This window comes from Mandrillus leucophaeus, unplaced genomic scaffold (genome assembly GCF_000951045.1).
Source record: "Mandrillus leucophaeus isolate KB7577 unplaced genomic scaffold, Mleu.le_1.0 Scaffold41, whole genome shotgun sequence".
NCBI lineage: Eukaryota > Metazoa > Chordata > Mammalia > Primates > Cercopithecidae > Mandrillus > Mandrillus leucophaeus.
The window spans coordinates 961,704-987,157 of NW_012104365.1; the positions used below are offsets into that span (position 1 = coordinate 961,704).

A 25,454-nucleotide genomic window follows, 5' to 3' on the forward strand; every position below is an offset into this window, starting at 1 on the left:
CAAAGGCCCCGCGAGGCAGCTCCAGCCCCTCTGGGGGGCGGGGAGGCGACGGGGGTGGTGCAGAAACCAGAAAAGCCCGAGCCACAGCCGGCCAGCTCCGCACAGGGATGGGCAGCGCGCTCTGAAAGTTTATGACCGCCGCAGCCAACTCCTGGCTGGAGCTGGAGACACTGAGAGCGATCGGCCGGCCTCGAACCCCCACAGCTGGAGGGCGAGGCCAGCTGTACCCGGCCCCAGTGCCCTTTCGCGGCCACAGGCGGCCGTCCTCCTGGTCCTGTGCTCCGGCGCCTGATCTGGGTTCATGGAGCCGGGGCTGTGGCTCCTTTTCGGGCTCACAGTGACCTCCGCCGCAGGTAAGCGCACGGGGCGGCGCGCCTCTCCTGGCGCGAGCGCACACAAAAGGACCCAGGGCGCGGGACCTGAGGCGTGCAGAAGATGTGCGTTGCCGGGAGCAAACTCTTGCCTGGGCTCTGCACTCCTGAAGACGCCTGGGGGCGGGCTGGGGAGCAGAAGCGGCGCTCAACGACTACCCCCACGGGCTCTGGGGGTTGCAGCCCACCCACTGGCTGGAGACCTGTTGCCTGGGCCGATTTGGTCAATTTTTCATGTAATTGGGGACTTTTCAGAAAGTTTGCGAACTATTCAGAGGCTGTGTCAAACTCTTGCAAAGTTTTCAGAAAGTATGCAAAATGCATGCAAGTTTTCAACGGGTGCAAATTGTTTGCAAGCTTCTCACAGAGTGTGCAGATAGCTTGGAAACTTTTCAGAAACTGCGCAGAGCTTTGGAGATTTTGCAGACATTTTGCTTGCTCCACCCCCCTCCTCAGGTGTTTGGGGGTGGCGGGTGTTGAGGGGTCTGCACACTCAGCTCAGGAGCCCCTTAATCTGCCTCCTGCAGGATTGGTGCCTTGCTCCCAGTCTGGGGATGCTGGCAGGCGCGGCGTGTCCCAGGTCCCCACTGCAGCCAGATCTGAGGGCGACTGTGAAGAGACTGTGGCTGGCCCTGGTGAGGGGTCTGTGGCCCCGACAGCATTGCAGGGTCCAAGCCCTGGAAGTCCTGGGCAGGAGCAGGTGGCAGAGGGGGCCCCTGAGCACCACCGATCCAGGCGCTGCACGTGCTTCACCTACAAGGACAAGGAGTGTGTCTACTATTGCCACCTGGACATCATTTGGATCAACACTCCCGAGTAAGTCAGCCTTTCGTGGTGAGGAACATGGCTCCCGGACCAGGCCCACATCTGCGCATTTCCAGGAGGACCTCACTCCACCCCAGCCCCGCTCAGTCAGCCCAGAGCCTGCCCTGGCACAGCCTTTAGCTCTTGCTGTGGCCTCCTGCCAGCCCAGGTCTCTTCTGCAGGTCAGGGGTGTGAGCCACATCCCCCGGAGGGCCTGGCCCAAGAGAAACTCAATCCTGACTTTGATCCTGTGGAGGGGGGGGGGGGGGGGGGGGTGCTGCCTCTGAGTGAAGTGAACTGACCAGGGGGATTAGATACCTGAGAAGTCTCTCTGAGCCTCTTTTTTGAGATAGAGAAAGCCCCGAAAGTTTCTCTCATTCCCCAGGTGCTAAGGGGGCCCATACTAACTGTTGACTCCACCAGGATCCAAGGGCTTTAAAATTCCTTGAAAGCATCCTGGTCTCCAGGGAGTCTAAGCGTGGGTTTAGTTGAGCCTGATAGAACCTGTGCAGTCCACTCAGGGTGGAATTCCCCCGGGACGGGCTCCCTTCCTCCCTGTGGGCCCTGCTGGATGCCAAGGCAGGGCCAATTCACATCAACTCATCCATGGGCCTTCCACAGTCTGGCTCCAGTCACCCACTGCCATGGCCACAGAGGGCCTTCCCTTCTCTCCTGCAGTCCTTAGGAACTCTCTTACCCTAGGGCCTAGACCTGAATTTGTCTTGGGATTTGCCCTGTGGGGAAGTCAGCCTTCTCCTGGGGCCATGTGGAGAGAGTGTGGCTCTGACAGGGGAGGCTTTGATGACTCCCAGTGTTCAGGGAGCCCCTCCCTCTGACACATCATCTTGCAAGCTATCCAGAGGGCTTGACCTTGCTTGGGTCACCAACCCTCCAGCATTGGCTTCCCCATCTCTAAGATCTGGGACTTGGATCAGACGCCTCTAAGTTCTGTTTCCTGGGTGTTCGTGGGATCTCTTGGGACTCCTGCTTGTACCCTATTAGGGATTTTTAGCTGGGAACTCAGAGACTGTTGTGAATGCAAACCCCTGGAAGTCTGGAAAGGCAACTTTGCCACCGTGTCCCGGGGCCATCTTGATTCAGGTTCCTCACTTTTACCTTTACCCCCAAGCCCTGTAATCTCTGAGCCCTCGGTAGCAGCTTTGATGGGGCTCACTTACCTACTTGTGTCATCGGCGCCTCAAAAATGAAGTGCAGAGGAGGGTAGTAAACCTGAGGGGTGGAATGTCTTTCAGACCAGGGGACAAGACCTCTAATCACATCTGGGATAGGTCTGGAACATCACGCCATCATGCTCGAAGGGCAGGCAGGGCGGCTTCACGTTGAGCCAGCAGGACACTTGCACAGGGTCCCGCACTCAGACAGACTCTGGCTTGGCTTAAAGTCCTGCTGTCACTGTCTTGAAATCCTTAATACTTTCTGAACCAAAAGCTGCACATTTGCATTTTCTCCTGGGTCCCACAAATTCTGTAGCTGGTCGTGATACCCTGATTTGCTGGCTGGGCTGTGTCCACCTAGAGGATGGGAGGTACCTCCCTGTTTCTTTCCCTTTGTGAAGAAGATAGAAACCGAGAGTGTTGGGCCATCATCGATTGCCTCTTATCCTCAGACAGCAATGGGAGTCACCTTTCCTTATAGCCCCTGCACCTTGGCACAGCCCTTTCTGATTCTTATCCCGTGTCATTGTGCTGTGATCAAATTCACTTCATAGAATGGAGGGCACTGGGCGGTCACCAGGAGCTGAGTTCTTGTCTTGGCCAGAATCCCCAGCTGTGAATCTAGAAGGAGAAAGAAGAAAGCTAACGGAATGACAGGCAGGGACCTGGGGTGGTGGGCAGGCGGGAGAGGATTTAGAGACCTTCTCATTCGTTGCTGTTTACCAAGCCCCAGAGCACTGGCTGGGGAGGAAGCGACGACTTGAGACTTGTCCGAGAGTCTCAACCAACACCCTGTGATCTGTTTAAAATTCTGTCTCGTGCACCCTGCCATCTGTTTGAAGTCCTGTCTCATGATTTTGAGTTTGTCCTGAAATGAAGCTGTGGATCTCTGACTTTTTCCAGGACAGCCAATGATAACTTTCCCCCTCAAGTGTGATTTACCTCTTCCCCTCCTTCCCGACCCTGGTTCAATTTAAACACGAAGAAAGAAGGATTAAATCTGGTGTTTGGGCGTCCCCTAAGCTACTTGGGAAACAAAAATGACAATAGCCAGACTTGAGCGTTTTGAAATGAGACAGGTGAAATAATTTTTGTGAGGAAGAATTTCCCGAATGGCCTCCTTCCCTCCCTTCCTGCCTCCCTCCTTTCTTTCTTACCCTCCAAACTTCCTCCTGCCCTCCCTCCCTCTCCCCCTCCCTTCTTTCCTTCTTTTCTTTCCTTTCCTTCTCTCCTGCCCTTCCTTTCTGAAACTCTGTAGGTGTGTAGATAGGTCTGTTTGTCATCTTTGAAATATCTCAGACAAGACTGCAATTTGAGAAAATGGGCTATAGTGACAGGGAACATGAGTGACAGGGAGGAATCTAAAAAAAATCACTGAATTGAGCAAAAGAGGCCATGGTAGTGGGTGACACAGTCTTTTCTAGTGGTTCTGTCTCCCCATTAGATCGCAACCCCACCTCTCGCGTGTTCCCCTCTCCGGCTGTCATGTCCTCTTCATTCAGGGACTGGCCTCGCTCTCCGCACTTCTCCACCAGGTGTGATTTCTGCCTGTCCCAGCAGTGGCTGCTCTGGGCACTAGAAGGAGCCTCGATTCTTGTGCCTCAGTCGGGGGTCTTGAACTTTGGGTGCTTTTCACCTTTCAGAGTTCTCCCACTGCCCATCCAACTATGTGAAGACAGGATCAACACTCCTAGTTGATCTTGGACAGAAATTTCTTGAGTACGGTCATTTTTGCTCCCTTTGAGGATTTGAGATGCTGCAGGAGTCATGTTGGGAGTTACTACCGAGACCTGCTTTGCATCTCCTCGAGGAAAGTTAACTGTCTAGTTCAGGATCAAGAGACTAGTTGGTCTCTTAAGTCTCTTTTGGAAAGAAGGTCTGAGATTCCTCAGCTGTCCCTTTGGCCCTCCTGCTTTCTTCGCCTCCTTAGTCCTTCCAGACCCGAGATTGGTCAGCCCTTTCTGTCAGCACCCAGCATGACACAGATGCTCGGGAAATGCTGGTTGATTTATGGCTAAGTCCTGCAACCTAGGAACTCTGGCTCATCTTTGCTGTTGCTGAGCCCCTAAATCTCCAGTGCCTTCTCCCACACAGGAGGCCTCTTTCTCCAGGTGCCTGGCTGCTCTTCAGGGGCCTGCACATCCCTGTAGACGGTCATGGGCAAGAGAATTTTCCTTGGGGATGTTGCCCATAAGTTCTGTGATGTCTTCCCAAGAGTCCATGGCCCCAAAGAGGAACCAAATTTATACTTGCCCCATCAGGGCTGCTGGGATCACAGCTCATCAGTGGGCTAGCATGATTTCCATTAGCCTTTCCTTGGCTGTCCCCAACAGTCCCCAAGCCATCCCACCACTGCCAACAAAAACAAGGTCCCAAATCAGAGAAAAACATATCCCATCCTATTGTCATGGAAAATTTGACAAGAATAAGATAGTAAGGGGACAGGTGGTGAATAAGAGGTCCGTGTGCTGATGTCCTTGTACACTGCGGCTGTTCTCTATGAGCAGACTGAAGAAACAGATACCAGGTAGCTGGGGCCTGTAGGAGACAGAGTTCTCCAGAGAGACAGAACCAACAGGGGGTGTGTGTGCAGATTATGCGTATATCAGAAGTGTAGTTGCCAAAGGAAATATTTGGTTGCTCTTGGGGGCCATGGATTTTTATGGAGGATGAGACAGAAGTTATGGGCAATGTCCCTCCAGAAATATATATATGGAGAGAGAGAAAGAGAGGTTTTATGAATTCGGCTTACACGATTGTGGGGGCTACGCAGGCCAGAAATCTGCTTGCCAGCAGGCTGAAAATTTCCAAGGAAATTGATGTCAAGGAGGTCTGGAAGCAGAATTCTTTTCTGTTTGGGACCCTGTCTTTTCTGTGAAGGCCCTCAGCAGACTGGATGAGGCCCATACATTTTGGAGGGTCAGCTGCTTTGCCCAAAGTCTACTGATTTAAATGTTAATCACATGTCAGAAATACCTTCAGGGCAACATCTAGGCTGCTGTTTGGCTAAACAAGTGGGCACAGTAGCCTAGCAAAGTTGACACCTAAAGTGACCCATAACGGGGATATCAGCTCGAACCACATTTCACGGGGGACCAGCCCCTCAGAGCCTGGCTGAAGACTGAAAACCTGTTTATCCAATGGTTGACTGAGCTGTGAAGCATCCAGCAAAGAGCTCCACTGTGTTCCTCCCCAACCCATGGGCTGAGGGATCCTACACCTGTTCATCCCTCTAAGGACATCTGAGGGAGGCATTGCGATGCTGGATGGTGACCGGATTTTCTAAACCAAAATCTGACACACATGGGCTGGCAAATAGGAATGTAGTTACGAAAAGAACAGGGCAGGATGTTGGGAATCATGACCATGGTGGAAAATTTGGGATTTACAATCTCCACTTGTGGAGAAGACTCCAGAACCCTAGAGTGCTACCCCTGAGTCCTGGCCATGACTATCTGTGTGGCCTCGAACCAGGAGGTGCTGTTGCCTCTCTGTGACCCTCTGGAAGGTGCAGACGTCAGCCACTCCAGGACAGTGAGCTGCCGGGTCTCTCCTAATCCCAACAGTCTGATCAGCTCCTATCAAAATGCCCAGGCCGGCTTCCCAGGCTGCCATGGAGCAAGCCACACTTAACTTAATCCAGCAGGATGCCATTTGTTTTGAGTTCTTTTCTCCCCTAAAGGCGTAAAGAGTTAAAATAATAATAATAATTAACGAAACAAAAACAAAACATTTAAATTTGTATTTTAATGTATTCTACCACAAAAGGGCAGCGTCACAAATTCTGACTTTGCCTTCTATATTCTTCAAGAAAGGCATCTTGGCATGGTCTCAAGAAGAGATATTCCAAATTTTAGAACATCCCAATAGAACGGCTGGATCTGGAACCCCAACTTCCCGAATATGAGGAGCCAGCTGAGCACCAGAAGGTGATTTTGGGATCCTGATAAAAGTCACCCTGGGCCAGGTGTGGTGGCTCACACCTGTAAACCCAACACTTTGGGAGACTGAGGTGGGCAGATCACTTGAAGTCAGGAGTTTGAGACGAGCCTGGCCAACATGTTGAAACCACGTCTGTACTAAAAATATGAAAAATAGCTGGGCATGGTGGTGTGTACCTATAATCTCAGCTACTGGGGAGGCTGAAGCAGGAGAATCGCTTGAACCCGGGAGGTGGAGGTTGCAGCGAGCAGAGATCGCGCCACTGCACTCCAGCCTGGGTGACAGAGCAAGACTCCACCTCAAACAAGAAAAAAGTCCCCCTGACCTGTGGGCCACACGTGGCAGTATCGTTGTTGGACATGTGGCCATTTGAGGCAGAGGGCCAGTCTTTCTGCCATCATGGTTTTGGAAAGGAGTCATGAATAGTCTGCTGCTAATTTTGATGCCATGCATGGATGGTGAGGATGGCCGACCATGACTGACCTCATGTCATCTAATGGGATCGGCATGATAGCCCCATTAGTTGGATGCTCTTGTCCCTGTAGTTTACAGGAAGAAGCTGAGCCCAGGAGGCAGAGTCAGTTGCCCAAGGTTGCAGAGCTTGTGAGTAGGGAACTGGGCTGCCAGCCCAGAAGTTTGGCCCTGAAGCCTGCCCTGTAAGCCTCCCGCTGGGTGCACATTCCCAACATGGGCTTCTTAGGTGACTAATGTGCCTTCTTAGGTGACTCCTGCTTTCCTTCATTCAATATGTTTTCCCTGAGTGCCTCACCTGGGTCAGTACCAAGTGGGGCTGTAGGACTCAAGAATGAATAAAAGACATGGTTCCCCATCCGTGACTGATTCAGCGTGGTTTTGTTCTTTTTGAGACAGTGTCTCATTCTGTCGCCCAGGCTGGAGTGCAGTGATGCGATCATAGCTCACTGCATCCTTGAACTCCTGGGCCCAATCGAATCTCCCACCTTAGCCTCCTGAGTAGCTGGAACCACAGGTGCATGTCACCATGCCTGGCTAATTTTGTAATTTTTTTTTTTTTTTTTTTTTTTTGTAGAGATCTGGTCTTGTTACATTGTTAGGGCTGGGGTGTTGTTCTTTTTGATAGTGATGATTCATATGTATAATTCTATGTAATCATATATTTGCCCTTTTGCAAGATTATTTTTATTGACATATGTTAAGACATGGGCAAAGCCCAAATTCTTGTTCCATCACAAGTCCTAAATTTTATTCTGGAAATGTAGCCTTGGCTTGCATAGAAGCACGTGACTCTTCTTTAGCCTACCAGAGCCCTTGGTGGGTTCTCTGCAGGTAAGAGGGGCTGGTTGAGTGTGCACTCCAAGCAAACCAGAAGGTTTGTCCTGATGTCAGAGATGCTGGGACAGAGGGGGCTGAGTCTGGGGGAGAGGGCAAGGGACCCCCAGGCCATGAGCTGCATTCCTGGTACAGTATTTTTCTTTTCTTGGCTGCTGCTGCGTGCCTTGTTCTGTCTTCTTGTTTCTCGGTGTGGTTATGGGAGCAGGGCGGACATAGGAGGTGGGGCTGCTCAAATCCATCTCTTCTTTGCAGATCCAGTTTCACACTATGGTTTAGGGACTCCTGGGGTTTAGAAAGAAATGGGGCTGTGACCCACTCATCTGAATTGTCTTGTGGAGGAGGAACAGATCCATTTGCATGGGTTAAGAGCTCCAACTGTGGGCTCAAATGTCTGGGCTGGAATCTGGACCTGCCACTTAGGAGATGTCACCTCTGAGACCTTCAGTGTCCCCATCTAGAGAGTGGGGGACTAGATAGCACTCTATGAGGAAAGATGTTTTCAGGATGACACAAGAAAGTACACAGGGCTTGGTTAGCACAGTGCCTATAATCTAGTAAACACTCAACGTCTTGAAGACGGTGGCCACAATGATAACAACACAACCTCCAGCCCTGCAGAAGCCCTTCCTGGGCCAGAACCAGTCCTTCTGCCATATCCCATCCTGTGACTGGAGGATGCTGGCTGGTGAGTAGAAAGTCCTTTCTCAAGTGCTGCTGGGGTCCACCTCCTTGGACCGTCTGACTGTGATCTTAGCTCCTGGAGTGCCCCGGAGGAAGCCTGTCCACCCTGTCCCCTGCAGGACGGTCTGTTAGCCTCAATTAGCAGAAGGCTTACAGACCCTGGGAAAAGGTGTGCCTGGCTGTCTGCTGTTGCTGATAAGGAGCCTGATAAAGACTCTGTGGTCAAAGGTTGCTGGGCTGGGCTGAGATTCAGTCCCGCCCTTCCAGCCCCTCCTTTCTGCTTTCTATTGCTTCCCTCTCCCCTTGGTAAATCACTGGAAGTTTTCAGGAATGGGGCATGGTGCTCTTTGCGGCTACCAGTCTGGGGCTGTGTCTGTGAAAAAGGAGGTAGGGGTGGTGATTGGGGTGATTAGGGTGTCAGTTCAGGAGAATAGGAATGATCTGTTTAGTACCTCTTTGTTAAACACCTATGCTGAGAGCTCTGTGGGGCATCTGCGGCTCTCATGTCCTTGGTACGTCCAGCAGAGTAGATATAATGCCTTGTAATTTGCATCTGAGGACCCCATGGAGCCCCAGTAGCCTCACTTCCGACCTCACCCAACATTGCCCAGGACTGAAGTGAGTGTCACCAACCGGGAGTCACCAGGAAGCAATCGATGAAATCCCACAGACATCGGTTTAGAAAACATCATTTCATGATGTGCTTTTGAGACGGGCATGTGAAAGAAGAGGGTATTGGCCAGATTAAAAGGGACCCTGAGCTTGAGGTTCTGACTGATCATGGTTTCAGGAGGTTTTTCCCCTCACATAACCATTTCTATCTCTTCCTTAGAAATTAGCACACTTTTGGGTACCAGTTTTGAGTTGGAGTGGCATATTTCTTAGAACACTGGATGGCAAGATACTTCTTTAAAATTGGAGGGACTTAGGGCTAAATTTCGCAGTTTGTTGGAAAGGTCAGTCCTACGAGGACTTTTCTGTTGGGGATGCACAGGCAGAAAGCCCGTTTTCTGCCCCGAGTCAGCAGGAGGGGTGAGTGGTCCAGGAACAAAAACAGACTTGGTGGAATGCAACTAATCTCCACTTGGGAGACAGGGACTTGAGTCTGGAAGGCAGTTTGATTTGTAGCAAGAAAACTTGGTACAAAGAGGTTGTGACCCTGTGTGACCCCAAGGGAGAATTTGGATTTCTGCTAGATGAAAGGGCCATTACAGTGAGGAACTTGGCCTTAAATCTGAAGGCAGATGAAAGGCTCTGATGTGTCTGGTTATGTTTGTTTCTGCAAGAATTTAAAACAAAGGAAGCTGGGAGGCAAACAATGCTGCTGCTTTATAATTCCATTTCCAAACCTCAGAGGGGGAGCTGTAAAGGGTGACCTTGTCTATGGCACCGCCCCATGTTCCAGTGTATAGGAAGTGGATGGTCTCTGTTTTGCATGAGAAAGTGACCTGGTCTCCTTCGTTGTGGTGTTTCAGTTGAAACAGAGTTCCTCAAAATTGTAAAGGCACACACATATACACACAGACTTTTGTGCACTTTGGAATAGAAATTAATTGCACTTGGAAAATAAATGGCAGAGCATGGCTGACTACAGATGGCCACACATGAATGAATTGTTTGTCTGCATAGTTTTGGGTGCTTCTGAACCCTGGTTCACCCACCAGTCCTCGCAAAAGTAGACAGACAGGATGAGGCATCGGCTCTGTTTCTCATCTGCCCCACCTCAGAGTCTTAGGAGGGCCAAGAGCTTCGGGAGAAATTGGGGACATTCACAGGCCTGGAAGCACTGGCTTCTTCTTTTATGGCCTCCTCAGGGCAGATTTGGAGGGAGCTCCTAATAAACAGTAACTCAGGAACAGAACCGTCAGGGAGGCCTGTTCCCCCGCTCAGTAATTTAAAAACTAGAAACAGCTTCATTTCATACGCATTGATGAGAAAGGTGCTAACAGACATGGCCAATGACATGACTGGCCGCTGGTGGACAGTTTTGCCCCATGGCTTGCGGAGTGTAAAATAGCTCTGCCGAGAGTCAGAAGCAACTGCATGAGACAGGAGAGGTCCATGTAACTTTTCTGGATTTTTGGAAATCTGATTTCCATGGGTCTCTTGCAGGGCTGGGAATAGACTGGGGCGAGTGAGGCACTCCCTCACGTACAAACTTTCAGGAGGCACCAAAAACTCAGTAGGAAAAAACAAGTAAAATGTCATGCACTGTTTCAGAAAGCCAAAATGAGTGCAAAAAATTCATAATTGACCGAATATTATTTTTAATAAAGGCAGGATCCAGTCCTGAGCTTGCTGCACTTACTCACCTGCCTCACCTTAATCTCAGTCCTGGCATCTTGTTTGAGGATAAAGCCTGTGTCTCTAATACAGACTCAGTAGTTTCAGGTAAGTGATAAATCTGTTGGAGCTATTACTGGAAAGGGGTCCCGATCTAGACCCCAAGAGAGGGTTCTTGCACCTCAAGCAAGAAAGAATTCAAGGCAAGTCCATAGAGTAAAGCAAAAGCAAATTTATTAGAGAAGTAAAGAAACAAAAGAATGGCTGCTGCGTAGAGCAGTGCTATGGGCTCCTTGATTGAGTAAACTTACAGTTATTTTTCGATCATGTGCTAAACAAAGGGTGGGTTATTCATGAATTTCTGGAACTGAGGGTTCCCCCTTTTAGGCCTTATAGGGTAACTTCCTGATGTTGCCATGCCATTTGTAAACTGTCATGGCACTGGTGGGAGTGTCTTTTAGCAGCTGATGCATTATAATTAGCGTATAATGAGCAGTGAGGACAACAGGAGGTCACTTCGGTTGCCATCTTGGTTTTGGTGGATTTTGGCCATCTTTTTTTTTTTTTCCACCTCCTGTTTTATTAGTGGGAGTCTTTGTGACCAATGTCTTGTGGGGACCTCCTGTCTCATCCAGTGACTAAGAATGCCTCACCTTCTGGCCATGCAGCCCAGTAGGTCTCAGCCTCATTTTACCGAGCCCCTATTCAAGATGGAGTTGCTGTGGTTTGAACACCTCTGACAGAGCTACCAAAAGGACATTACGCAAGGACACAGACAATTAGGTTGGGTGGAAGATGAGTGTATCTTTACAGTCATTGTGATGATGAGCATAAGTCTTGCTCATGAAGATTTTTTCCATCCTTAACCTGGTATCTCCTGAAAATTAGCAAGGGTGTCTTCTCTTGCTTTCTTTATTCAAAGGCATGTATGATGGTGTTGGCATTTTTTTAATCCCTCTGCACATACCCCCATCCTTACGAAAACACTTGCTCCCTGTTTTCCTTCTTCTCTTTCCACTGCTGGGAACTATTTTGAGCCCTGTCTGTCTGCAGCTTTGCATAAAGTTATAATGAGGCTGGGCCAGGCAGCCACGGATTTCTCATGCCTACATTCGGCCTGGAATTCAGCAGGGTCACTGGGGGCTGGGGAGAGAAACTCTAGCCTAACTCATTTGATGCATTTGGGTTGTACCAGATGGAGGGAAACCTGCTAATCTGTAGGATTCCATAGACAGCTTAATTCCCCACGTTTTGGAGGAGTTTGTTTCTCTAATTTTTTTTTTTAACCATAAGTCTTGAAAATCCCACACCACACAACAAAAACAGAGTCATTTTTCTGTTGTTCTCCTTTCCTTTGACCCCCTGGTGCTTCCTCCAAATATCCTTAAGTGTGCGGGTGCCTGTGTTAGGGGAGGAATATGTCTGCGGTCCAATGAGCTGAAGGGATGGTAAATTCTGTGACTCTGAGATTCTTTTTAATCTCAGCCTTATGGTAATAGGCCATGGAAGAGTGTAAACAGTTTGGGCTAAAGCTTTCTAAATACAGTTGATGAGATCCTGGGAACCACTTATCTGGGGTGGGGTGGAGCACCACACTTTGAGTTTGGTGTTAGTGCTGGGGCAAAGGTCTAAGACCTTCTCCAGTGATTGTGCTGTTTAAGGATATTCAAGGGATGGTGAGGGCCTTTGGAAATATCTGAGTGGAGTTTGGAGCCAGAGGGACCCTGGAGAGACCCAGCCAACCCTTTTGTTTCTCAGGTCCAGAGGGAAGGTGCCCACCTTTCCTGTGAATGAGTCATCCTTGGGACTAGAAGCCTGGGTCTGCCAGCCTAGTAAAGCCTCTGTTTTGCCTCTGCTACCTTACCCATCAATGCAGCCTAGTTTGTTCACCAAGGTGCTGATGTGGCCTGCAGGAGTTATTGCCAAGACATAATTCTTCCACTTCAAGTAATCTAGAGGCCACAAGTAATCTAGAAGGTTTTCTAGGAAAACCCCTCAAAGACTGGCTGATTAAGAACAAAATAAGTAGAGATCCATTGAGTCAGCCAAGAACGTCATATGTTTGGGACACTGGGTAGGGCCGTGAAGTGATGGCTGATTTGGATCTTAGTCATTCATTCATTTAACAGGTATTTATTTTTGAGATATTGGGACCTGATTTTGAGCCATTGGGACCTGATTTTGAGCCAGACATGGTGTCAGCTGCCCTGGACGGAGAGGTGAATGGGGCAGACACAACCAGTGGCTCCGGCTGGACAAGGTCTTGCTGTTGCTGAGCCAGTGGGTTGTGCCTGGGCCAGACACCGTCTCTTAAATGAAACAAAGGACTGACCCTCATTCTTAGGTCTGATTGGTAGGGGTCAATGCTCAGTATTCTTTTTGAAAATGTAGGTGATACTGTTAAAATTCTCAAACAGCCAAGTCCTGGATAATTCCAAAGATTTTTTGAGGGGGAAAAGAGGGGGAGAGAGTGTATTTTTTAAAAAGGCGACAATTAACCCACAGCACATTGCTTACTGTTTTTGATATTTCCAAATATTCTAGAATCATGGGCTCTTTCCGTGGGCTGCAGGAGATGGACTTCCCATCTTGTGGGGTGGTGGGATGAATGGTCTGCCTTGGGTCCTCCCAACTTTAAACCGTGAGAATTTTCTGCAGCAGAAGTAAAGCTATGAATTGCCGGTTCACTGTTCTGATGTTTAGGAAGCATAAGCTTTGTATAATATTCTTTAGAACCAGAAAGCGCCCGTGTGTGTTCTCTGCTTGTATAATGAGGTCACTGAGGAGCTATGTTTCCTGGCCTATTTTCTTTCCTGGAGGTTGGAAGAGCAGCCCATGGGCTGTCTGGCATAAGACCTGGCCCACAGCAGACTTTCATAAGCATTTGATGAGTGGGCAAGGAATAAGTTCAGTAGAGGACAAAACTTCTGAGGTGGTCAAATGAGTGTCCGGGGGTGGGCTCCGAGCCTCCTGGAAGGAAGGGATCGCATACCTGCCTCCACCTGCTGAAGGACAGACAGTGGGCAGTGGGCATACCTAGGGGAAAGGAGGCGCATAGCCTGCTTCCACCTGTGGAGGGCAGACATTTCACAGTGCGCACACCTGGGGGAAAGGACTTCAGTCAGCTGACTGTGCTGGGTTTGTCCTGATTCTGAACATGCCTTTTTGTGTGTTGTTGCAGTGAAGAAAATTTTTGCTTGTCCTCAACAGCTGGGGAGACTACAAGCCTTCCTCTTACACCCAAGAGGCCGTGGTTGCCATCTCATGAAAGTGAGGTCCAGGGTCAGCCAGAGTTCACTGGTCACAAGCAACAGAAACGTAGTCTAGCTGGCAAAGCACAGGAGGAGTTTATTGGAAGGATGCCGGAAAGCCCACAGACTGGAGGCGAGAAGAAACCCTAGGCTCTGAAAGGAGGGGTGCTAGGACAGGATTGGGGGTCTAGGGGTGTACCAAGTGGACAAGTGGGGGGTGGGGCTGCTTGGCAAATCATAGCTCCAGAGTATTTTCTGATCTCGAGTTTCCCCTCTCAGGAGTCTCGGGAGAGAGGGAGTCAGATTGGCCCAGTTTAGGTCTCCTGACCAGTCCTCAGGCAGAGGTAGGTGAGGCCCATCGACTGATTGCCCCCCAGGGACCTCACACAATGGGAGGGGGATAATTCTCCAAAGAAAAGATGGCAGACTGGATCCTAGGAGACAAAAATAACCAATGCTGGCCTCCGGCTGCAGAGAATTCCCTGCTTCTCAGTCCTTGGAGTGCAGGTGCCCCTGTTCCTGGTCCTGTCCCTCCCCTTTGTCTCCATGTGTTCGTGCGTAGCAGTATCTGCTGGATGTTCGCTGAAGCAGAGGGTCCCTGTCATGGACCTTTGAATAGTCAGCCACTTCCACACCAGAAATTGCATATGTAGGTGTGCTGGAGGGCATTTCGTTTTTTCTAAGGATATTTGGATTAATCTTCCTATTTCACCCTGTCTTACTCATTAGAGCCACGTTCTAACTGGTTCAGATTACGGATGGTAAATAAAGGTGATTGACACTTTTCTCCCTGCCCAGGCAGACATTTCTAAGCTTGGGAGAGTTGATGAGGGATGCCTTCTAGGGAATGTAATAAAATCTGAAATCGAGCTGTAGTTAGAAAGCATGCAAGGGTCTAGAAGTTGTTTCTCCAGGGAATGGCAGGAGGTGGTGTCCAATGACTGCTGGTGCCTGGCAGCTGGGGTCTGCCTCCTGACTGTCTGCCAGTGGGAAACAGTTGTTTCTCCTCCTCCTGGCCACAGGACAAGTCACAGAGCCACGCTTTCTGTACAATATGTCCCCTGGGCCAAAAGGCAATATTGCCTCTGCTTTCCCAGTTCAGAAGGAAAAATGTGAACCGAGGAAGTAAATCATCAACTTGACATGTATCGTAAGTGTGACATGAACATGTTCTATTTGTTGGGGAGACACTCAAGTCACCAGCTGGGCTTTTTAAATGAAAACAATACCTCTATTTAAATGAAACAACACCTCTATTTGTAAAGAGGAAAATAGTATCAGGTACTAATTTTGTTCATGTGTCATCTGACCTGTCTGCCTTCGCTTTATGAAATAAACCACTAGACTAGGAGTTGTAAACTCAGATGCTCCTGAGGGCCAGACACATAAAAAAGATGAGTGAATGGGGCCAGGTATAAAACTACTGAAAATGGTGGGGACTGGGGCAGAATGAAGGGCTTACGCCCAGTCTCTGACATCATTACCTGGCTGCCATGCTGGAATATGAGGTTGGTATTAGCACAACTTCCAATTTTCAAGAAAAGCTGGAAATTGGGATGTTTACGTGAAATTTCCAGATTTAACAAAAAACACTATGGTTCACGCCTGTAATCCCAGTATTTTGGGAGGCTGAGGGGGGCGGATCACGAGATCAAGAGACTGAGACCATCCTGGCCAACATGGTGAAACCCTGTCTCTACTAAAAATACAAAAAAATTAGCTGGGTGTGGTGGTATGTGCCTGTAGTCCCAACTACTTGGGAGGCTAAGGCACGAGAATCGCTTAAACCCAGGAGGCAGAGGTTGCAGTGAGCCAAGATTGCGCCAGTGCACTCCAGCCTGGCGACAGAGTGAAACTCTGTCTCAAAACAAAACCAAAAACAAAACACTGTTGACTGTAAAAAGCTGACAAAAATGCCAATTTGCTAACCTCAGTACTGGATTAAAAGTGTATGTGTGCAGGGCCCCGCCCCTTGTCTGTCTTTTCATAAGTTTCACCCGGAGTCTAGTCCAGCACCTGCATGTTGAAAAGCAGTTGGCAAATATTTGTTGAATGCTATTCAGTTGTGGTGGGTGGAATAAAAACTGGGTTTTCAATAGGGAATGACAGTTTGATAAGCTTTCCTAAGAATTTAGAATCTGGTCAGTGGGAATACCTGTGTCTCTTCTTTAAAAGCTTCAGATATACAGGCCAGGTTCCTGATCAGAAAGATGGAGAGTATTAATTCATTTATGAAAAGGCAACACGGAACTTAAAAACAGAATCTTTAAAACAAAAGTCAGCTTTCCTTATTCAGAAACTTCTTGTAGAGAGAAATAAAGCATTTTCAGTGTGGTGTTGCAGATGAAGAATGAATATGGGAGATTTGGGAATTTAATATTTAATAATACTTAGATATGATGTTTGGAAAAATGTGACAAATAAGAAACTTTTGATAAATAAGACTCTGATGTCACCAATCAAATAATGAATGTTCTGAATACATAAGTTGAGTGATAATTTATTAGATGAACACACACAACACCAGAGATTGCATATGTAGGGGTGCTGGAGGGTATTTTGGTTTTTCTAAGGGTATTTAGATTAATCTTCTCACCTGCTTTTCTTTTGCATGGAGCTCTGTGTTATAACTGAGACATGAACAGATGGAAGAGCTGCCTACTTGTATAAAGGATTGTATTCTGAAAACTCCATTGTATTACAGAGCAGTAGGCCCCAACCACTGGGCAGGGCATGCTGATCAAAGGTTCTCGGCCAATTTCATTTCACGTTCATGGTCCACTGTTAGGTCTTTCCTGTTCACTATTCAGTAAACAGCCAGTGACGAAGCAGTACAAAAATGAAATATAAAGGCTCATGAGATATGAGTACGTTATCACAACTGAAATAGAAGCGCTCATGAGCTGGTAATCTGGCGTCAGACCTCGGTAAGAAGGTGGTGTCGAATGAGGTGACCTGTGGCCTTGGGTTCCTTATTACCCTTTTTTATTGCTAAGTCAAACATCTCAAATGCCAGGCTTAGTAGATGGAACTTTTCTGATACAACTCACTTGACCTCCCAGACCAGATAAATAACAATAGTAGCTGCTGTTTACTTACGGCACTTTGCTAAGTATTTTCCATGCAGTGTCTCCTTTGCTTTGTCCGACCACCCTTTTGTCGACCAGGAAGTTGTTGAGAGGGTGAAGTGATCATCATGTAACATAAGAACAGTATTACTAGGTCATGTGTCTCTGTGTGTACCTTGCACATACCTGTACCTACTGGCCTTTTTCCTTTACCTGTTTTCGTAGTCCAACAGCATATAACTCCTGAAGGCATGGACACATAGGGATACGCCTTTCTGTGTCCCTATGACATTTACATTGATACTACGTATATAGTGGATGCTTAAAAATGTTGGAGATTCTTTCAGTGATTTTTGTGGTTATTGAACTCTTTAGGGTGAAAATAATCCAGTCTTGCCAGACTAGAATGATCTCACCATGAACTATCAGTTCTCAATCAATAATCTGTTCGCCTGGCCTTGTGTGAGGCCCATGGTGGGTAAAAAAGAAGTAAAAGACCTGCCCTCTCTTTTGAGGATCCGGTAATCTGCCTTTAGACTTGGGTAAGGAACACCGCAACTCTGGGCCCTGTGGGTTAGAGGACTGCCTCTGACACCACTCTGGCCATGCCTCCCACCCCACTGCAAGAGTCTGGGACTGAAAGCCAAATGCACCCTCTTCAAGACCATGTTCCAGGTAATCAGGGGCTGGAATTCCCTACTCACACATCCCCCAAGACCACTTCCAGGGCCTGCACAGCTATCCTCCAGGGCCTGACACTTGGGGATGAGCAGGGCTCCGGGTACATATCTGCAGGCCTGCAGGGTGACAGCTGCTTACAGGGAAGCAGCCTGGGGCATCCACGGGGAGTGCTTGAAGCCAGCGCTGGTGTGGGATGGAGCAGGATGGCAGAGAAGGTGCTGGGTCTCCACCACATTCCAATATGGAATGGCCAGGAGCCCAGGATTCTAAATTAAAGGCTGGACCTGCAAGGTGTTTGGAAGCCACAGTTGTCCAGATACAGGAGATAACACTTTTTCGTTTAAGGGCTTATCAGATCGATGGAAACCTTTAAATGATTAGCCCTGTGGGAGGTGGGCCTCCATTGTGAACTCTTGTTCCAGACTCTACAATGTCAGGGGCAGGCCTTGCTGGGCCATCAGCTTCCCTCACCTCCGCACAGGTGAGCCAGCAGGATGCACACCTGGAAGGCCCAGGCCTTGGTGGAGGGGTTTGTGTGCCTCAAGGCTGTGGAGGAGGGGAGGGGGCCCTGCCTCTCTAAACATTCTCTGAAACTGCCAGGTTTCATTTGCATACCAGCACTTTGCTGCGCTTGGCGGCTGGGGAAGTGCTAAGCCTGTCTTTATTAACAAATACCACGTTGCCTTGTTTCCTTACTTAAAACACTTTAGAGTGTTTTTGCTAAAGTTGAGTGGCTCTACGTGTGTAAATGCATAATCAGCTGATAGCAATTTCAAAATTGCAGGTCTCACTGTTGATGGAGAAATGGGAGCGTTGTTATTCCTTGTGTGTAATTTTCACCGAGAAATGGGGGGCTGGATTTAATGTCAACACTTAGAGATTCAATGTGGCCCTATTACTGGAAAAATACACCTTTAGCCAAACCCTGCCTCAAAACAATGTCTACATTGTCTTGCTGCACCCCGTACCCCCATTTCCCATTCCTGAGAAAAAACGGGCTCAGTAGAGGGCTGCATCCTGCCCTCTGTCTCCATTTCCTGAGCACAGATGGCTCATCAGTGGAGCCTGTCTCTGCCTGGAGGGAACCCACCACCTCTGTTTCTCGAGGAACTTGGGTGGGAAGGAGTTAGTGGGGAGAACAAGAGTTGAAAAACAGGGCGGGGTCAGTTTTAGGCTCTTGTGTCCAACCCAGCAGGGAGACTGTGAGGCGCCCTTGCCCAGTTTGCCCTCACCGCCTCAAAAAGGCTTTATGGTGTGTGATTCAAATGAAAAGAAATTCAATTTGATTCTATTTTGAAAATGCAGAGTGGGGCTGGGTGCAGTGGCTAACACCTGTAATCTAGCACTTTGGGAGGCTGAGGTGGGCAGATCACAAGGTCAGGAGATGCAGACCATCCTGGCTAACACGGTGAGACCCCATCTCTATTAAAAATACAAATAATAACAATAATAATTAGCTGGGCACGGTGGCACGTGTCTGTAGTCCCAGCTACTCGGAAGGCTAAGGCAGGAGAATTGCTTGAATCAGGGAGGCGGAGGTTGCAGTGAGCCGAGATCTGTGCCATTGCACTCCAGCCTGGGCAACAAGAGCAAGACTCCGTCTCAAAAAAAAAAAAAAAGAAAAAAGAAAAAAGAAAATGCAGAGGGGATGTCAGGACTCCCTTTGAAGTGGATAATTGGTACTACAAAGCGGGGTTCATGAAAACCAAGGTGGTTAATCTTTGGGGACTAGTGAGAAAACCAAGATTTATTGAAAAAGTGGATTTGGCCACATGTTTCTTCTAGCTATTAGTAATTTGTCCCTCAAATCATGCTAGTAAGTTAAGAATCTGCTTTTAACTTCTTCCCGCTGAACTGCCTGGCAGGCGCCCCCTTCTTCTCTGGGGAGTGATGATTTGGATGTGCACACTCATTACAACCAGGTTTCATGGGTTTTGCTCTGAGCCACTCCATTACACTCCTCCTGCCAACACTAACCATAAATGAAATTGGTAAACACTTTCAAGCCTTCTTCATAACGTGGCTCTTCTGAGGCTGGCTCCACCCTCAGCTGCATGGCTGGGCCCTCGCCCGCCTCTCTGAGGGCATGGAGTGTTCCTTCTGATGAGGAAGCAACTTTCAGAGGCCAGGATGCATCTCTAATGACTGTAAATGCATTTGCCGTCTTCTCATTAGCACAAACTGCAAGGCCTGCTGTGCACACAGAAGAAACTCAGTTCGAGGCCCAGTTCTGGCCTCAGGCTGTGGGGTAGGCAGGTGGTCTGATCAGGGCAAAGACCTGGACCAGCATGTAGGTTGCCCCACATGCCCTTGGCATAGGAAGAAAAGCCTCTGGAAAGGGTGCTATGGTTGTTTTTAATTATTTCTCGGCTTTCCATGAAGAGAGGTGGAGGCCCAGATGGTACTTCCAGAGCCGAGGAGCAGAACCCGGCCCAGAGGAGCTAGGCCAGCCATGGTTTGGTCTTGAAGAGAATGAAAGCCCACCCATGTTCACAGAGTGCCGAGCCCTGGGGCGTTCAGGCCACACCTGCAGCCGGTGCCTTGGGTGAGGCTAAGGGCCTCACAAGTGCAGGCACACATGCCCAGACGCCTGCTGGACTCTGAGAGGGCTGGCTGCTGCCCAGCTACCCAGACCCTCCATGTCCTTCCATGCCCTCAGCCCCAACTCTCTTCCTGGGAGTTGCGGAGGGCAGGGAGTGCACAGTTCACTCCAGAACCTTCCTAAGACCCAGAGCTGTAGCAGGGAGGGTGTGAACACCAGTTTCTGAGACCTTTTCAGCCAAGCAGCAGTTCTCGCTCCACACCCTTGGGGGCCCTGAGCAGGGAGGCCTGCGTGTGCTTGCCTAACATTACCCTGTGCTTTGCAGACAGACTGTGCCCTATGGACTGTCCAACTACAGAGGAAGCTTCCGGGGCAAGAGGTCTGCGGGGCTGCTTCCAGGGAACCTGCAGCTTTCGCATCGACCACACTCGCGCTGCGCTTGTGTGGGGAGATATGACAAGGCCTGCCTGCACTTTTGCACCCAAACTCTGGACGTCAGCAGGTATGACCCTCCTCCAGTTTCACTCATTTGCAGATAGGCATCAACCCTTGGCAGGGCCAGGCCAGGGGCTTCTCAAAGGAGGGTCTAGGATGGTTCAGTCATATCCTGACCCACTGTCATCTTGTGGGCCAGAGAAAGGAGGTGCTGAGCCCAGAAAAGACCCAGGTCCTCAGCATCAGGAGGGCAGGAGATACAGCGTGCCCACCTGCTTGCTGCCCTTTGGAAAGAGGCTTCACAGTGGCCATAGCTGCATCTGGTTTCCAGACATGTTTTTCTGGCCTGTACAGCAGTTTGTGAAAATCTGAATAAGTTGCCACACTTAAAAGGTTGAAGAATTAACCCCTGCCAAATGCATGTTTTTAGTCTTCTCGAAAATAGCCCATAAAAGTGCAAAAGGCTTGTTGGGGAAAACAACACCAAAAACAAAAACCCAGCACGTAGGACCATCTGGTCTCAGAGACTCTCTCCTCTTTGGCCGCTCTCAGCTGGAACTGAGCGGGGGCATCTCATGTTTGAGTAGGACGTGCAATATCCATTTACCTGTGTCACTAATTTATCTTACTTTGTAGCCCCTGGGGGCCCCCAAGTTTGAGACCCTGTGGTCTGTCCTGGCTGCTTTAGGGAAGCTTGTAGATCACGTTGAATGGGACCAACAGGCAGACTCCATGTTTGACCCAGGGGCTTTGAGCTGTTATTCACTTAACAGGTATTCCTGTTAATACTCCTTACTCCTCTTTTTCTTAACTTTGGGCCAAGATTCATGAAGCCGGTCAGGCAGATCAGCCCTTTCAAAACCCTTCCTGGAGCAGGTGTAGGTGAGCTGCCCGGATGCACACAAAAGAGACGTAGGCAGGGGTGAGCTCCCAACACCCCAACAAGGCAGACGGTAGCGCTCAGGACCCCACGATCTGCCATCTGCAAAACCCAGTGTGAACTGCATGGTTTTTCCCTCCTTCTGGGCGTTTAAACATCCAATGAATAACTGAGTGGTGAGTATATTCTGTACTTTGGTAGAAATCCACCCACCGAGCGCTCAGCCTTCAGAAACTGTGCCTGAGACGCGGTCCTTGGGGAACGCACTAATGTGCTCACTGGTGGGGAAGAGGCAGTCATAATTTGACACCGAAAAACCAGCCACAGGGAAAGGCAGGTTGATTCACTAAAACCAGCTCTCTCCCCACAGCAATTCAAGGACGGCAGAAAAAACAGACAAAGAAGAGGAAGGGAAGGTGAGAGGTGCCAACAGAGGCCTGTGTCAAAGGAGGTGAAGATGCGATGTGTCATTCCTTCGGGGGTGGGTGGATGGTGTTTTGAGGGGATGGCATCTGGTCTGGCCCAGTGGGAACCCCAGATCTCATGGGATGCTACACCCACAGGCAGTGGTGTCTTTGGTGGACCGTTTCTGGGGGCAGAGCAGGCTGAAGCTGTGGACAGCTGCTGTCACTTACCTGGCCCTGGCCACCCTGCTCTGTGTCCTAGGAGCCAGCCCTTGCATCCCTTGTGGCTCTGGGCAGTGATGTCCTGCCTGGATTTCACTGGCCTGGACAAAGCTAGCCAACCACCACTCTCAGAGGCCCCGCAGGCTGCCCTGCCTAGGCCCACACTTTGCCTCTGCTTCCTTAGCAACATGTGCTCTTTCTCCCCAAAAAATCATTTCTTCTTTTCAGCAGCTGATTCCGGGTCGAGGTGAATGACAGCAGCTTGACAGCAGGGTCCCTTGGTTCTCCAGTTCATTTTATTATTTTTTTAACCCACTTGTCTTTTTTGTATGAGAGATCCTGATGTTCCTGTAGTCAAACTGGGCTTATTTGTCGTTCTATCAATCAGAAGTCGTTATTAATGACTCAGCAGCACATCTGCAACGGGATGGTAATTTATGTTCATAATAATAGCCTGGAGGTGGCTTGGGTTTCTACAGAGACTGATCAAGGGAAGATGAAACCATGCTCAGTATACAGGAGGCTTTCCAAATTGGTGGCAGATCGCTTCTAGTCTAGTCCAGAGAGGGATCTGTCAGCATCCATAATAAAAATGGAGCGGGAGGAGGAGGGCCGAGGCGGAAGAGACAGAGCCCGGGAGAGCATGAGTCAGACCCAGATGGTCCCACTTTGCCTCTTCATTCTTTTTCCTCTTTTTCTCTTCCTCACCCCAAACCAAAGCTCCTCTCAGTGAGGGCGGGATGTAATTAAACCCATCCATCCATTGCATCATTTATTCATTCACTTATGCATTCGTTCAGCAAAGACTTGTTGGGCACCTGCTGTGGGCTGGGCACGGTTCTCGATGTTGGGGACACAGCAGGAACAAGGTTATGGAGCTTAACTAGTGGGGGATGCAGACAGCAAACATGTACAATATAAAGTGAGATTGCAAAGAATAACAAAAGACACGGCAGGGGTAGGAAGCGTGGGGTGATTGCAGCTTGAGATTGGGTTGACGCGGCCTCCTCTTTCTGACCAGGTGACCTGAAGGAAGGCTGGGAGGAGCCATAGGGATGAGTGAGGGAAAGGGATTTCAGGCAGGGGAACCAGTGAGTACAAAGGCCCCAGAGTGTGCTCAGGGAACAGCCAGAAGGGAGCCCTATACAGGAGAAGCACACAGATCCTTTTGCTGTTGTGGTGATTATTACTGTTCTGTGTCACATGTTCAAAAGATGCGATTGGTGGTGCAGGTGTCCCAGCAGGGCCTGGAAAAGTGGTTCTTTCAGGTCTCTATGACTCATGTAAAGCTCTAGTAAGAAGCTTTGCTTGGGAAGAAAAAGTTTCTTATTAAGCCAATGTTCTTGCTTTCTTGCAAGATTCAAGTTAGTAATTCCCAGATTTGCATTCTCAGAGTGGAAGCTGCCACCATCCTTAGCTTGTGATAATCAAAGATGGAGCCCGGCTGCGGGAGGGCTCCCAGCAGCCTTGTCTGCTGGTGTTGTTCTTTTCACACTTTTCCAGTCTGGTGGTAGGCTCGGAAATTGCTGAGAAGCACTGGGAAGAGGGTACGTACGGTTCCAATCAGGGAGCAGCCTGGAGAGGCAGTAAGAAGACGTTCCCTTTTTCAGCTTCACAAAGTTACAGAGCTATGCTTTCATAACATACCTTTCTTTTTTTCTTTTGCCCCCTTTCCCCAAGATAGGTTGAAGTCAAGGACAGACAAAGCAAGCAGGCTTTAGACCTCCACCATCCAAAGCTCGTGCCCGGCAGTGGACTCGCCCTTGCTCCATCTACCTGCCCCCGCTGCCTCTTTGAGGAAGGAGCCCCTTAGGAGGACAGGCCTGAAGCATCCTGGTCTTGGGAGGCTTCTGTCATTGCTCACACACAGTTCAGATTTCCACCTCTTTACGGACAAGGAGTGAATTTGCCTGGGGCAGAACACCCACCCAAAGAGTCCCCACTTAATACCCCCCACTGCAAGAATGCCCAAATCCAAATGACCCCAGTTTTCCTAATGGGTAAAATGATCCCAGATGTGCCCCAGAGCATGACGCCCGCAGCTCCGGTTTCATGCAGGAAATTGTTTTTGGAGAGGTTTGGCAAGTTGGAAAGCCACTTACTGGCTTTTGACATGACTTCTCTTGGAGAATAAGTGGACTCCAAGCTAACTCTTTGCAAATGTAAACACGTGTCCATCTTGAAATAAATGCAAAATGCCCGTGCAACAGAAGCATGCGACTTTCATATCCTTGCCTAGAATAGGCTGCATGGTGTATGTCAGTGAGGGCCACGAGGCATCAGCTTTAGACACAGATCATAGCTCTACAGGAGTTTATGAATTTGAAGCTTATGGGATTTTGTCAGAGAAATTTTCATCTGTGCTTGATACCCACCAAAAGAATGTATCTCAAAAGAATGAAGGAAGAAGAAAAAAGGATCCTTGATGTTTGTGACAAGAAAAGGAGAAAGTATCTGCAATACGGAGCTTGTTCCTATTCAGTGACTGACCCTCTGTATTCTGTATAGACACCAGGACGCTACACAATGGAGTTCCCAGGCCTTGTTTGCAGGAAGCCGACTATAAAGACAGCCCCAGCTCAAGGCTATTAGGTTGAATATTTGCTTTCATGAATAAATGTGGATCTTTGGGGAATGGCTTCAAAATAAGTCATGAACACAAATTCTTTGTAAATTATGTAAATTCCTGTTTATCTATATAAATTGGCAACAACTGGGAATTGTACCGCCTGACAGTTCAAAATCTCTTTCAGCTGCTCTCTTCCCGCCGCGCTGAGCTTACCATGAGTGTGGAAATGTGGCCCTGCCATGTAAAGTCGCCTGTGCAGGGGAGAGGCCACCCATCTCCCCACCCGGCCATAGAGAGATAAGAAATGGCATTTGAGTTGGGTGTCCAGGGCCCTGTATGGAGACATTTAAGATGGTGTATGACAGAGCATTGGCCTTGACCAAATGTTAAATTCTCTATGCATATTTCATAAGTTATTACAGGTATAAAAATGATGACCTATCTTGAGGAAATGAAAGTGGCTGATTTGCTGGTAGAATTTTGTACAGTTTAGAGAAGCGATTATTTATTGTGAAACTGTTCTCTACTCCAACTCTTTTATGTGGATCTGTTCCAAGTAGTCACTGTATATACGAATAGATAGGTAGGTATTTTAAATTGCATTCTGAATCCAAACTCATATTCCTTAGAGCTTGAATTACATTTTTAAAATGCATATGTGCTGTTTGGCACCATGGCAAGATGGTATCAGCGAGAAACTCATTCATTGCTCAAACACTCAGAAAGTACTGCCAAAAGCCTAATAAAAAATCTAAAGTTTGCTCTGATTTGTGGATTTTTTTCATCACTGTCTTTATGTGCGTGGTTGCTCGTCGACTTTTCATGGACTTCTGGA

General features: G+C 48.8%; 1 protein-coding gene across 4 annotated transcripts; it reads left to right on the forward strand.

Moving 5' to 3' along the window:
* EDN3 (endothelin 3) lies at positions 1-25,386 on the forward strand. Of its 4 annotated transcripts, none has more exons than XM_011992327.1 (5): positions 1-353; positions 899-1,187; positions 20,435-20,611; positions 21,795-21,875; positions 23,735-25,386. In XM_011992327.1, the coding sequence occupies exons 1-5, from the start codon at positions 302-304 to the stop codon at positions 23,769-23,771; spliced, it is 636 nt and encodes a 211-aa protein (XP_011847717.1). In that variant the 5' UTR covers positions 1-301; the 3' UTR covers positions 23,772-25,386. The 4 variants fall into 4 exon arrangements, with proteins under 4 accessions (XP_011847717.1, XP_011847719.1, XP_011847716.1 ...); XM_011992329.1 differs by having other exon boundaries at positions 21,795-21,840; positions 23,731-25,386; XM_011992326.1 differs by having other exon boundaries at positions 21,795-21,840.
* The last annotated feature ends 68 nt before the right edge of the window (positions 25,387-25,454 follow it).